At 38.3% G+C, this 14,212-nt stretch overlaps 1 protein-coding gene across 3 annotated transcripts in view; it reads left to right on the forward strand.

The window, feature by feature from the left end:
* VAV3 (vav guanine nucleotide exchange factor 3) overlaps window positions 1-14,212 on the forward strand; it is a 152,871-nt gene that overhangs the window by 51,278 nt on the left and 87,381 nt on the right. For all 3 annotated transcript variants that reach the window (XM_042029991.1, XM_042029992.1, XM_042029993.1), the window contains exons 3-8: window positions 1,874-1,932; window positions 2,636-2,701; window positions 6,309-6,417; window positions 9,081-9,173; window positions 9,269-9,337; window positions 12,602-12,705. In XM_042029991.1, coding sequence (XP_041885925.1) covers window positions 1,874-1,932; window positions 2,636-2,701; window positions 6,309-6,417; window positions 9,081-9,173; window positions 9,269-9,337; window positions 12,602-12,705 — 500 coding nt within the window. The remainder of the gene's footprint in view (window positions 1-1,873; window positions 1,933-2,635; window positions 2,702-6,308; window positions 6,418-9,080; window positions 9,174-9,268; window positions 9,338-12,601; window positions 12,706-14,212) is intronic.

The raw sequence follows: 14,212 nt of genomic DNA on the forward strand, positions 1-14,212 counted from the left end.
TTTAGCAGTACACTTTGGGAATAACATTTGCTAGTTACCTACCTAAAATTCACAATTTTATTTGTACAGCCTTCTTTTTTTTTTTTTTTTTTTGTTATCTTGAAGCAACTGTAATTAGCTGTGAAGAGTAAGCCATGTGTCTACTGGTTTTGATTATGCTAGATAAGTGAGAATCCCTCTAAGGAAAAGGGTCTGTGTGGGTGGAATAGTTTGCAAAAGATTTTCGTGTGCTGGGAAATACCGTGTTGAAACAAGTAAGGGATATTCAGTTCACCAGACTTGCCCCTCTTTGTTTCGAGAACCCTTAAACCTCCTGTAATTTTGCCAATCAGTGCCACCCATGTGTCAGGACAGATCATTTTGCCATTGAATCCCACAGCATCTTGTCTTGTGTGGCTCAGCGGTCCTTGCAGTTCTGCACTGGGATTCTTGCAGGTGTGCAGAGGCAGGTTCTGGTCTGCTACGGAAACCAGAACTCCCCTGCAAAAGTAAGACTTGTTAAAGGAGTCTTTTTCCCTTTTGACCTTTTGATTAATGTGAAATAGTTTTTAATCATTTTGTCATCTATTCAGTCAACTTTTATCCACAATTTCTAAAGCTTACTCTAGACCATATTGCATTTCTTCTGTTCATAGGGGAAATATGTGCCCCACCTTTGATTATGTTAATGGCATATTTATTAGTTTTTATTATTCTTTGTCTTTGCTGTAAGGCAAAACGAAATTTTTTGTGGCATTAATTTTCACAGCAGCTTAAATGAATTCCAGATATTCCTTTCACAGAATTAATCTAATGTTAATTCTTGATTTTGCTCATCTGCCTATGAAATATGATTCACTGTGGAGGCTTTGTAACTTCAGTTTAAGCTCTGTAGTTTGTAAGATTTCTCTGTGGTTTTTACTTTGTCATTCTCCTGTGTAAACATGTAATTTTCCTTCCTTTGAGAGATGCACTTTTAACTCTCTTTCATGGTCAGGGTAGTCTTGTAATTAGAACTTCAAAAATAAAAAACCGAAATGGTAGAGATTATTCCCAAATGCCTGTGAAATGCAGAAAAGTAGAATTGTTGTACTGAATTTTGATACTGCTGATAAAAGCCTTATTTGGAGATTTCAGCTTAATTTGGATTTTGATTTGAAAAGATACAGGCTGAAACTTCTGAGGAGTTCAGGGGAAACCTGGTCATTGGCAGTGTGGAAATTCAGGCAGGGTATAATTTTGGGTCATTTTCTCTCTCTAGCAAATAAGACTTGCATATCTGAGTATACGAGTAAGTATTTATGATGGAGAGGACATGCTAGGCAGAATCAAAGCAGGTCTTGTATTAATTCAATTGCCAACAAAACAACTCCATGTATGTGACCGTGTATGTGTTCTACCCTTACTGATGCTCTCCCTCGCTATCTGTGTAACCTCCGCGGTTACAGGAGTATTCTCTTAGAATGAGATCTTCCAGACTGCTGCCGTATTCCAAAAATGAAGAAGGGTTCAGGGCTCCGTTGTGCAGCTTCGGTTGTGGGGCCGATGAGAGCTGGCTCAGCTTCGGCCCCCGGATCGCTCCCAGCCAGTTCCCCCCAGGGCTTCTGCTGCCTTGGCCTTTGGCTCCCTCTGCTGCCCGCCGTGCGGCAAAGCTCAAAACCGTTCTTCCTGCAGCTGCAATAAGAAACCCAACTGTTCCGAGCAGTCTGTAGGATCAAATTTGATTACAAGTGCATCCAGGTCCAATTGCAAATTGTGTTTGGCACAGCCAGATTTTCTCTGTTTATATAATTTGATCTGAAGTGGTGCTGCTGATAATGAAACAATCGAGAACAAAATGTTTTATTGCTTCTGTTCCACAACTTATCATAGTTTCTATTTCCTTTTTCTGCAGGTGATAGAAACACTTTCAAAGCTTTCCCGTACTCCTATTGCATTAGGCACAGGAATAAGGTATGTTACTGCTATAGGGAATGGTGGGAGTAGGGCCTCTTGGTGTGATGCTCCTTGGAAAAGTTGTTACAGGCAGGATAGGTGGTGTCCCCCACTAAGAACTTCTCTAGCTGTAAGCCACTTTGCCAGGTGAGCAGCTAACCAAGGCTCTGGACCTCTGAGGAGTTACAAAAGCTGTCTGCTACCTTACTGAAGGGCCTGAGCTATGTGTCCTGCTCATGGTGAAACAGGAGGTGAACAGAGGAGCAGTATTGCAGAACTTGTGTGATAATCGTGACACATGAATCATAAATCAAGCTGATGCAGTGCTGATTTATGTAAAGACGAATGGGGTTTCTCCTCTTTCTCGCTTCTAGAAAATCAGCAAAATTGGCCAAGTTTGTGAGATTCTTGTTTTCAAAAAGAAACCAAAAAACCCTGAACCAGACCTGAAAGTTTTGACCTTTTTTCCCAGTTCAAAAATGACAATGATGTATGTTAGTGGTGATTTATAACAACTGCATGCAGTAGGGTTTGTATTATATTAAGTGTCAATCCACGTAACGAAGTGTAAATACGCATATACCGTTCATCAGAAAAAGGGGGGAATGTATAAACACATTCATATACAATAATCTGGGTGAAAATTTTGGAAATCAAAAAGAAGCCCACTATATGACTAGGCTACTGCTATCTGTAATTAATGTTATTTTTCATTCTGTAGGCCCTTCCCTACAGAAGAAAGTGTGGATGATGAAGATATCTACAAAGGTCTTCCTGATTTAATAGAGTATGTTGTTAATATATTAATTAAAGATTCTGTCTTTCAGTTGCATGCTATTGTTTGTATTGTGTTGAGGAACGTATAGTTTTAATGAGAATGGGATATTTATTTCATTTGTAAATATTTCGTTAGTCATTATGCTGACCAGGAAGAATTAATTATGAAAACTTTTTTGAATTATTGTGATACATTTGTGTATATAAAGCAGCATGTTTCATAGAGGCTGCTGGTAGCAAAGTAAATAAAAAATGCATTTCTAAGTTACCTGTCTGTACTATAAGAAAGCTTTCAGAAGATTGCAAGATCACTTGTAAGGCACTCAAAGAAATTGTCTTGAACTTGGAAAGAAAATGCATGTTTGGATCTTAATTCAAGTGGATCATTTCCCTAAGGTCAGTGAAATTCTTCATATGAGTGCATTTACCTCTTCTGGGTAAGTGTTTGCAGGATTGTCAGGATACTCTTATATCCTATGGCTAGGATCTCTCAAGATCCGTGAGGAATCATGTTGGACAAGGGCTAGATCGGAGCTCACTGTTCCAAGGCTCAAAGTTCACCAGCACTCATTGCATGTCATGTGCTGTAATGTGGGAAACAAGCTGCTGTTCACACCAGGGATTTTTTTTTCTTCATTGCCTGTAAAGAAGGGAAACCTTACCATGATTGGCATTGCTCAATTTATCACTTTCCCTGCAAAGCTTGTCCTCATCTCTGCAGCCACCTGTCTCATAGATAATTGTTTCACTCTGTGTAGCCAAGTGTGCAGAAAGTGGGAGTTGCAGTCTCCTCTGAGACCCAAGTGGGCAAGAGGTGGTGTCCTTATCTCTTAGATGTGGTGGCATTATAACAGTTTAAAAATAATAATTCCACCAGTTCTTAAATGGGTATATAAATTCAGCACTGGGAGACAGTGTTTCATTAAAAAAAAAAACTAACAGAGCATACCAAAGAAATTGATTCGTAACTCTTCTTGTGCAACTAATTATGAATATTAACTGAAATTTAATAGTTGCATGCTGTCTCAATTGTGGAGAAAGCAATTCAAGAATAAGAAACAAATGTGCCATTGAATGATGCAAATGGCCCACATTTTTTAGTTTCCATCAATTTTTAGTAAGCTTACTTGAAATTAATTTAATTGTCCCTGAGTTTAAATGGTGTCTAAAGAATTTAAAATTAATTTAAGTCTTTTTGTCAGAAAGAGCTATAGTAGTTAAATGTTTCTATCCTTACTCTTGCCTTTCTGCTAGCTTTTTTTCCCTGGAGCAGAGGTGATAGAATGGAGTGTGTCTGCGGCATCTGACATCTGCCAGTGTTTAATGTGAAGTGCTAGCACACCATCACTGCTAGTGGAAATGGAGATGTTGGACTAACCTGTTGTTTTTTACTCTGAAGGATTTCAGTGTTGTCTTCAGCAGGAAAAATCTCAAAATTGTCAGGATATCTGATCCAGTTTCTATATTATTATTGTGACACAACTGCTTTCAACATCTTTTAGAGTTCTTTTGTAGACATACGCTAAGAAATATGAGTGAAAGATATGGGCTTGATATAGCGCTAGCACAAAGTCAGTAACACTCTAGCAGGGCTGATTGTAATGAAATTGAATTAGCCGAGGGTAGAGTTGAGCATTGACTTCCAGCTTTATTTCTGCAGTTTGGGCAACTGGAGGATATCGCTTGTGCATACTCAGTTTCGTTGGACTGTCTGATTTTCAGTTTGATTTCTTTCTTCATTTTTGTGTAGCTGAAGGTTGCATGAGATGATCCAGATCCTGGTTTATGGTGTGGAGGTACAGTACCTCAGTGCTGACTCTGCAGTCTTTGGTGTATTTTACCCCAGTCCTTTCTTCAGGCAGTGTAGTGGTCTGGTCCAAAATACTCATTACTGTTTACCTTCTGTGAGATAAGAATTAGGAGAAACGCAAAGCAGGCACCAAACTTGAAAGAATATAAAGAAGTTTGTTAACAGACCTAAAAGAAGAAAAAAAAAAAATCATACCACACCTTCAGAACTCTTCTCCTCCCACCACCTTTCTCCCTTCTCCCACTGACAATGTAAAAAGACAACCCTTGAGATGTTCAGTCTGTTTACCACTTCCATAACAACCTTGTTCAGTCCATTTAGGAAGAGGAGTATCTCTTGCCCATGCTATGAAAACATTATCACAACGAGACAGCCGCCCAGGTTGGTTCTCTGCTCGCATGTGAGTCCCTTCCCATGACTTGCAGCTTTTCCCACAACTGCTTTCGAGGGTCCACTCTTGAAGTTTTTTGGGGTACAATTTTAAAGTTGAGCCGTTCAGAAACAAAAGTTCTCTTCACCCATCTCTGGGAGCATTTCATCTCTAAGAACAGAGGCCCTCCTCCTTCCCTGGGAGCAAAGGGTCTTCCTCATCTTCATCTTTAGGACTATCTCTGGGAGCGTCTCTAGGAACTGAGGTTTTCTCCTTTCCCATTTGGAGCAAAAGTCCTCATCGCTTCCATCTCTCCCTGTTCAAATTTCTCATGAAATTACAGCTGCTTCAGCATCTGCCTATCTCAGTGCAGGTGCTTTTGCTCTCAAGTACAAGTTAAACACTCCACCCCCCATGCCTTCATGAAATTACAACGGGTACTCTGATACATCATAGCTTCACAACAGAATTTCAGCTTTAAGCATCTCCTCCTTCTCTTCCCTCAGGTTTTCAGCTCTCCACAGCACTAAAAGGGTTAATCTCACCTCGGCCTTGCAGCTGGAATTTCGCTTATCACTGTCGGTCACATGACCTCTGCCGAACAGCGGTGCAGCTTCAGCTGAATCTTGGCCGCCCTGGAGAGGGGGAGCCGAGCTGCTCCAGCTCCTCCCAGCAGGGCTGGGGGGGGGGGGTTCCGCAGGTGGAACAGGGCCCATCGGCTCCAGGATGCCTGCCCTGGCCTGGACCAGCCCAGCCTGAGCAGGGCCTGGGCCGGGCCCGCTGGCCCCCGCACGGGGCCTGCAGCCACCTGTCCCAGCACTGGAAACGAGACAGAGCTGTGGGGGGGTTGTCTATTCTTAAGTGTGGATCACAGAGGCGGTCACAATTTTAAGTGGCTCAAAGAATTGTCCATATTCAAACTGGCCAGCTGATAGGTTCTATCAGGTCACAGAGGAAGCTGTAAGCACCTCTTTGCAAGAACATCACTTCTGGGACTATGCTTGCTAATCCATGACAGGCAAGCAGAACTGTAGTAGTGTCTCATATCCCAGTGTAGTGGGATGCCAGGCAATGAGGAGAGGCAGCTCCTCTTCACTGGATATGGTGGGAAAAGAGTCAAAGAGAAGAGGGCAACTGAATTGTATCTTGTGACAAAACTGTCCTGATGTATTGGTTTTGCTGTCTGGTTTAGTTTCCATGTGGTTCTAAATGAATGTAGTCTTCAGTATTGTGTTGATTTTGTACAAATTTATTTTAAGTTAATTGAGAAAAGAAAATTAATGGACTTAATTTCCCTTAATGAGTTATTTTCATTAGATATTCTATTAATTAATCTGTTTGTTTACTGTAGAAACTTTTCCTGTGAGTAGTCCCTTGTAGAGCTGATGGTACTTTGTCTGTGCTGCATAGCTTTTTTTTCTTGTCTCGTCTTTTCAGTGAAACTGGTGTTGAGGAAGATGAGGAGTTGTATGATTGTGTCTATGGAGAAGATGAAGGTGGGGAAGTTTATGAAGACCTAATGAAAGATGAAGCAGCACAGCAACCTGTATGTTTTCCAATTTCTAGCTGCTTTGGAACAATAGCAGTTAACTTTTTGAAAGTTGAAATGATGCCTTTATAGATAGTTTCAGTGACGCTCCTGCTTACTTGCATCTGGAGTTGTTGCATCAGAGCATTATCTCCTGTGTAAGACTTTGCAGGCTGTTTGGGTAAAGGGGAAAACATTAACTATAGTAAGTAAAAAAAAAAGTAATTTTTAAATGAATTGTGTAATTATTTTGTTGGATAGTTTTGACTAGTAAAATTTACCAGCTATTTTAAGAGCAGTTACTAACATTTTCAAGTTGCTTACTTGAAAATGTCCTACCTCCAAAATGGTTACAATATTGGGAAATTATTGTGTTTAATATTGTTTCAGCTGTTGTTTGGACAACTAGCCTAACAAGGACAACTGAGAATTGTTTCAAATTATTAATTTCTTGGTTATTCAACCTTGTAGTTTTTGTTGATCATTTGGTTGTCATTATGTTGCAAAGTAAACTGTTCCACTAAGTTTTCTCTAGGAGTAGCTGAACTTCAAAGGCAGCTTTTCTTACCTGTGCTGGTATCACACATTATTTCTTATTCCTTCTTTCCTTTTGTTTATTGCACTCAAATGATAGATTTTTTTTAGTACACATAGAAAAATTGATATGTTAATTTCTGCTGAACGTGTCTGTGTTAGTGATTTCTTTGGGTTAGGTGACCACAAAATTGAAGTAAAAGGTTTTAAGTGGAATCCCAGGATTTTTTTACATTGCTCATATGAGTGTTGAACAACAAACCCCCAAATTTTGCAAATGTATATGAACTATTGAGTACAGCAACTTCTGTATTGGGGCAAATACTGCAAACATTTTGAACAGTATTGAGCTAAAGATAAAAAATAGCTGAATGTCTAAATAATGTCAAATTCTAATACTTTATAGAGAATAATAAATTACAGTTAACTGTTACAATGTCTTCTTACTCCTACAAAAGAATTTGGGAATAAATGATACATTTGAGATGAGGGTGACCATCAGATGATGATGCTCACAAAGCACAGTTCTTCTGATAAAGCTGTATTTTTGCAAAGTGGTTACTTGTGTCTGCATCTGATAAAGATGGAACCTCAATGTTCATTGTGGGAAAATGAAGAACTGCATAAATTGGGTTTTCAAGAGTAATTTCTGAAATTGCTGCACCTGGTAGATGAGTGAGAAGTCATGCTCCGCTTGCAGGAGCTGGTTGTGGAGTCATATGGAGACAAAGAGAGAAGGGTAAAGGAGATCAGCCAGAACAGTGACCAAGCTTTATGTACCTGTGTGTTTGCAGCTTGGCATCTTGTTGAGATGGTAGGAATACATTTCCCACTGTAAGGTAGCCAAGCTGTCTAGGAGCTGTATGTGGCTCATGGAGAGTGTAAGTGTGGCTTACTCTTTGCTGTGCTGTGCTTAGCAGGTGTGTCCAGTAGCCTGGCAGCAGAGAGGGAGTGGAAGGAGTCTAACTCTTGAACATACTAGGAGCTAAATAGTCAAATTTTAATCTAGAAATTTTGCGATTCCTAGAGGAGAAAAGTCTTTTGTTCAAAAGCTGAAAGTATTTTTTCTGAATGGAAAGAACTGTAGTGCTAAATTTCTACTCCTGACTCTCCCTGTATTTGAATAACATCTAGTCATCAGGTCTGTGTGCAGCACAGGGATTCTCTGCACTGGATGAAAATAGGTAAGATAAACCAGGGATATGCTGAAGGATGTTGCAAACTGATAAATATGCTTCAGAAAGGACGTGATAGTCCTGTTGCTTAGTAAGATACTGCTTATTGTTGTTGTTGGAGAAAACATTTTTGGATCAGTTACTGCTTCTAACTGCAAGAGCCTATCCAGTTACTGTGTCAAACCTCCATGCTGACCTCTGTATCTCCAGATCTTCTGTGCCTTGCTTGACATGAATGGTTCCATATCATCTTCCAGTTATTTACTCTTTTATTTGAAATCAGATTTTATTGAAGCTGTAATGCTGTAAATCCTATCTTGGGTACGAGTGCTTGTAAACTATTTTTATGGAGTCCTGTAATTACTGATAATTACTTCCATGTCCTGTGAGTCTGGTGGTTTACATGGAAAAATCCCAGGGTCTTGTTGGAGACACACACATACATATACAAGAGCTGAACTTTGAGGTCACTGCACTTCCTGATCTGAGGACATATTCCTATTGGATCTGAAGAGAAAGCTCCCCTTGAGAAATAAAAATGGAAAACTGTAAATAAGTACAAGGATTAGACTGAATCCAATATTTATTGCAATGTAAAGTTGCTTACATGATTTAGCCCCATTAAGTTTAGTGGAATTATTAACTGCTGAGTGTTTTAAATAGGATTTCTCAGTCTGGATGTAAATTAAATGTGACCTTGTATTTCATCTTCCAAAGTACCTGCTGATACTTCAGTGTTTTATATCTAAACATTAACTTTTCATAATATTACTTTGATTTTGATTTTACTAAAGTCATCAGCTGATTGAACATTAAAATATTGTTGGTTATTGCTGTCATCTTTGGAGGCTGCAGTACTCAGAGAATGTCAGGAAGCAGTTATCCTAATTGCGTAATTCTAAACAAATAAAACCATTTGTTATCCATTAGGTGCCTGTTAATGACTTAAACTTGACTCCATTGTAATTGCAGAAATGTCCTGAAAACGACATAAGAAGCTGTTGTCTTGCTGAAATAAAGCAAACTGAAGAGAAGTACACTGAAACACTGGAATCAATTGAGAAAGTAAGATGCTGCTTTCAGACTTGTAACATGCATTTTTATAGTAGTCTGGAAGATTGACTATTGTAATTCTATGTATATATATTTTTTTCTTGCAGTTTTTCATGGTGCCATTAAAAAGGTTTCTGTCAGCGTCAGAGTTTGATACTGTTTTCATCAATATTCCTGTGAGTAATTGCATATTTAATGAAGAGTTATGAGGTTCATAGTTGATTGTGATATATTTGTGTTACCGTACAAAATGATTATTTGAAATACAATGTACAGTGTGTTTATGTGGATATTTGTTGATTAAAAAGGATGTGCACTACCAATTTTTTTTTCTGCTTGAGGGAATAAGGTAGATAAATAGTATTAGTGTGTGTGAGAGTGAATTGCTATAAACTGGAGTATTTTTGATCCTTAAAAGCTAATAATTTCTAGAAGTGAATCTTTGAATAAATGCTCATATTTTAATGATGGTACAAAGTTGTGACTGTTAGGTTACCTATCACTGTATACTGTCTATTTATAGCTGCTTTGCAAATCCTTGTAAGTGCCCTGGCTCTTCCATCATTGACACACTTGAAAGTTATCATATCTCACAATTTTGCATTCGGAATCTGGCGCTGGAAAGGATAAGGAAATCCTCTGTGAACTATCTAGGAAACCTTGTATTGAAAACAATAATGGTCTCTGTGATCGCTACTTTGTGCCATTTATTTTTGGCTTAATCAAAACAGTATGACAATTTACATATATTTTTAGTTGATAAGTGTTCACCATGTCTTTACTCTGTTTGACTGTAAAGGAAGAGATCAGAAATGGTCTGAAGCCTCTCTCAACACAGACAAATGAAAGCAATGTTCTTTTATGAGGCCTTTGTAAGGCAAGGGTCCCCAGAGTGTGGCCCATGGGCCACATCAAGCTATTATTGCGTGTAAAATATCACCTCTGTTTTGGCCATCTCTGGCATGTCCAACAGGTTCTTAGGTTGTAGGAGGAGGTGTTGGGGATTTTATTTTATTCTATGAGAACCTGGCCTGTCTGTCAAAATGTTTTGGTTGCTGTTCCAGCATCATCCTGATAGAAGGTAAGTTATGACAGTTATTATACTGATGGTACCTGACCCCTTGCCATATTTGTTCCTCAGTAAAGTTATCACTCTGCCTCTTAATTGCTGTCATGTCCTTCACTTCGAATATTAGTCCAAAACACTGTCACAGATATCAGTAACTAGCTTGTCTTCTTGAATTACATCAGCTGCCTGTAGAGATCCCTTTGCTTTTGAACTTACATTTTAAATTTATATTGTCTTACATTAGTATTTCTTACTCATTGCAAATAAAGCCATGATGTGTCCTACCTAAGCTACTGTACACCTCTTTCCTAAGGCTCTGTGTGCCCAGGCGTATTGACATGTTTTTTGAAAGACCTAGTTCCAGTCAGTGGAAACACTGCACAAGGGTACAAAAAGGGCTTGAATGCTGTAAGCACAAACAGGAAGGTCAGCCCACTCACTACTCCTTAAAGGTGTGTAAGGGGATCGTGTAAGAGTAAAAAGAACAGAACCTGTTTATTTTAAACTAGGGAGACACACAGTAAATGGTTACGTTTGGGTTGTTTTATTTTGCTTATTGTTGTCAGCATTCAGTATTCTGCTGTTAGAAGATGCTGCTTGTTTCCAACTCCAGGAGCAGTTCATAGGCATCCAATAACCTTAAAAGAAATACAGGACTTGGCTTAGCCAAAAATATTTGCAAACGCTTTGTCTGCTCAGACCTTGTCTGTGTGGCAGTTCCTCAGCAGGAAGGCTGGAAGGCAGTGGAAGCTTGTTTTAAACTAAAAATAGCTGTTACAAAGAGTTCTGCAGCAGAGTGAGATGTGAAGAGCAAGTGCTGTGTTCTCAGAGCAGGATGGATTTTCCTCTGTGAAGGGGTTTTGGTGAAGGATTGTTTCCTTTGAGTGATGTTACAGTCCTTAAATAGACTCTAAAAAATGCTTGCTGGATCAACTGCTGATATCAAAATATTTTGTAGAAAAAACCTCCAAACCAGTTACCCCAAATTACTCACCAGTCTAAAGAGAGTGCCTTTCACTGGCACTCATGTTTCTGAGTTCTGTTCTTTAAAGTGAATGTATGGTTCTATATTTGTGTATGGCTCTATATTTGTGTCTGTATTCATCTGTCTATATTACATATATATGCCTTTGTATGTACATCTGTCTATGTGTGCATCCATATATAGATGCTCTTATATGTGCACCTGTGCATGCTTTTGAATTATATATATGGACATACAGAGAGAAAGAGAGATGAAGCTATGTGTAACACATACTGAAGTGTTGGAAAATTCATTAACTTCAAATGATGATAGCATCAGTTTAGTTTAAAACCTGACTTTGAATTAGAGATAGAAACCCAAAAAGACCCATTGTCCCCTTAGCATTAAGCTGTTTTTCAGGGATATTGCTTAGTTGAGTCCCTATGTGCTCCTTAGAAAATGTGCTCCTGTTCCCAGTACATTAATTAGGAAGCATTTCTGTAATAGTGTCTGTCTTCTGCAACTTAAAATTCTGAGGATAAAGCCATACAGTTGCTAGCGACTGAACTGGATCTGCTTCAAGATTCTGCACCCTCATCAGTGATGTGGTTGACCCTGTATATACTGTTAGTGTAAAGTGAAATGTTTTAACTTAGTTCTCAACTCAATATTGAATATCATTTTTGTAGTATATAATTCCTTGCATTAAACCATCTTCTATGGCTTGCTCTTTTAAACAGTCCTCTCTTTTTCATTCCAGTGGTCTGTGTACTACTTAGTTATCCAGATTTCAAAACTTCTTAACCTGTTTTGACTTAATTTATTGTGAATTCTCTGACAGTGTCCATACAGTGTTAAGGCTGATGCAATGTCTTGTAGTTTAGGTATAATAGTGTATAAGCAAAGGAGAGTTGCAACAACAATCAAAGAGCAAATCTTTCTGCAATATTCTTTTCTTTCTCTCAGACATTAGTTATGTGCTGTATTGGAAAACTCATTATGATTGCAGTTAATTTAGCATTAGGACATCACTAATTGACCAATGTAATGTACAAAACTAATTTTTCACAGCTCAGGGACATGAATCATTACTTCATCTTGTCACTAAAGCATTTACTTGACTTGCTTAATTTTAAAATTATCATTATAAATGGAAGGTGAATTAACAGTGTACATTCTAAGCTAGAATAAATTAGTCTCTAATAGGTAGTTCTTGGAGTTTAGTTTTTCTTGTTGCACTATACAGAAAATCTGCCAAACCTTGAAATTAGATTCTATTCTCAAATAATCTGTTTTTCAATGTATTGAAATTAATGGGTCTAACATGAAATAATTTATTTTTATATTCAAAGCTTTAAGCCATTCTGTTTTTATAAAGCTTTTCCCCTCCCCATTACTGTTTTTAAGGATTTGGTGAAAATTCACAGGAATCTTACACAGGACATCAATGATTCCATTGTTAACAAAAATGGTCAGAACCTGCATCAAATTTTTATTAACTACAAGGAAAGGTAAGATTTAAGCACTCTTACTAATTGTGCTAATATGTGCTCGATTTGGTATTTTACTGTATTTTTGTTTGATGAATATTACTGAAACAGGATTAAATTCAATGTAAGTATACTTATCAAGCTAGTTTTGGTGTTTTGAGCCTGAAAGTCAAAATGCAACCTATTGTTTTATGAGCCCTCCCTCTTAGCCCAGTTTTGGCAATATCGTTACTTAGACAGGTAACATATCTTTTTAAGGAAACTTAAATATCTTATTTTACACAGCATTTTTTTCATGCACACAATCCCAGATATTTTATAGTATGTATTAGTATTGTTTAACAGATTAAAAAAAGGGTATTTATTAGGGATATTTCAGATTAAAGAAGACAAAGAAGTCATAAATGGAAAGACAAGAAAGCAGATGTAGAAGAGAGAAGAGACTATGGTCTTGCTTTACCCTGAGTCAAAGGTGTGACTTTAAAGGCCCTTTGCCTTCAAGCTTTGAAAAGCAGCCAAGCTGATAGCAGGATAGCTGTGGCAACATGCCATACCCTGTGGGCTAATTGCCAGGTTTTTTACCAACCTTTTCATATTGTTCCTTCTGCCAGCACTGAACAGCTGTTGGACTATATAGATTAATTTATATACCTATGGTACTTGGCTGAAAAACACTTATTCTGTTGGCTACATTGCTGACCTGTCTTAAAGTAACCCTTGGGTTTTTGGTTAAAAATTAGGTCCTTCTGGGAGCAGAGTGGGAAGGACGTAGGGGAGCTAATTGGATTTGCTTCAGGGTAATGCGTGAAGGAGGATTATTGCAGTAATAATTGGTGTGTGAGCAACTGGACAGCAGCATCCAAAGAATGGTAGATGGGACGATTTTCCAAGGGAGGAGGGTGTCCCAGGCTGCCCATAAACTGTCCTGCTTTCAGAGACCCTCTGTCTCAGCTTCTAGTTTGGAGCAGGACATAATTATTTCCCAGGCTGTTAAACTTTCTGCTGCTGTAGGAGGGAATCGGGGGACAAGGAGTTGTTCTGGAAAATGCTTATCTTTCAAAAGTTGTTCTGAAATGTGTGCCAGAAGAGGAACAAAGGGCACTGAGAAGAAATACCAAGTTTATATTATTAAAAAAAGGGAACAGAGGTTGATGCAGTGTCTGACCCATACAGTGATTACAAGTAATCAGAAATGATACATTTTAAATCAGTGTCATCACTTTATTATGAAAAAAAGATTTAAATAAAAGGGTAAAGGTTAAGTGACAGTAAAAGAAATTTAAGAGACCTCAATGGAAGGATTGTAGGAACCCACCAAAAAGGGTTTGAAGCATATGGAAGAAATCACCTCAAGAAATTGATGAAATGGTGAAAGAAGAGAGCACTCTTGGCACTGGAACTAGCAGAAAGAAGCACTCCACACAGAAGCAAGAAACTCCTGTCATAAAACCAGGCTCCTTCAGAAAGCATTGCTTCACCTGACATCTATTGAAAATTTCTTGAGATTTTATATGCTGTTATTTTGATC

The sequence above is a fragment of the Corvus kubaryi genome, unplaced genomic scaffold (genome assembly GCF_017639235.1).
Source record: "Corvus kubaryi isolate FWS band 111438036 unplaced genomic scaffold, C.kubaryi_AGA036_p1.0 37334, whole genome shotgun sequence".
NCBI lineage: Eukaryota > Metazoa > Chordata > Aves > Passeriformes > Corvidae > Corvus > Corvus kubaryi.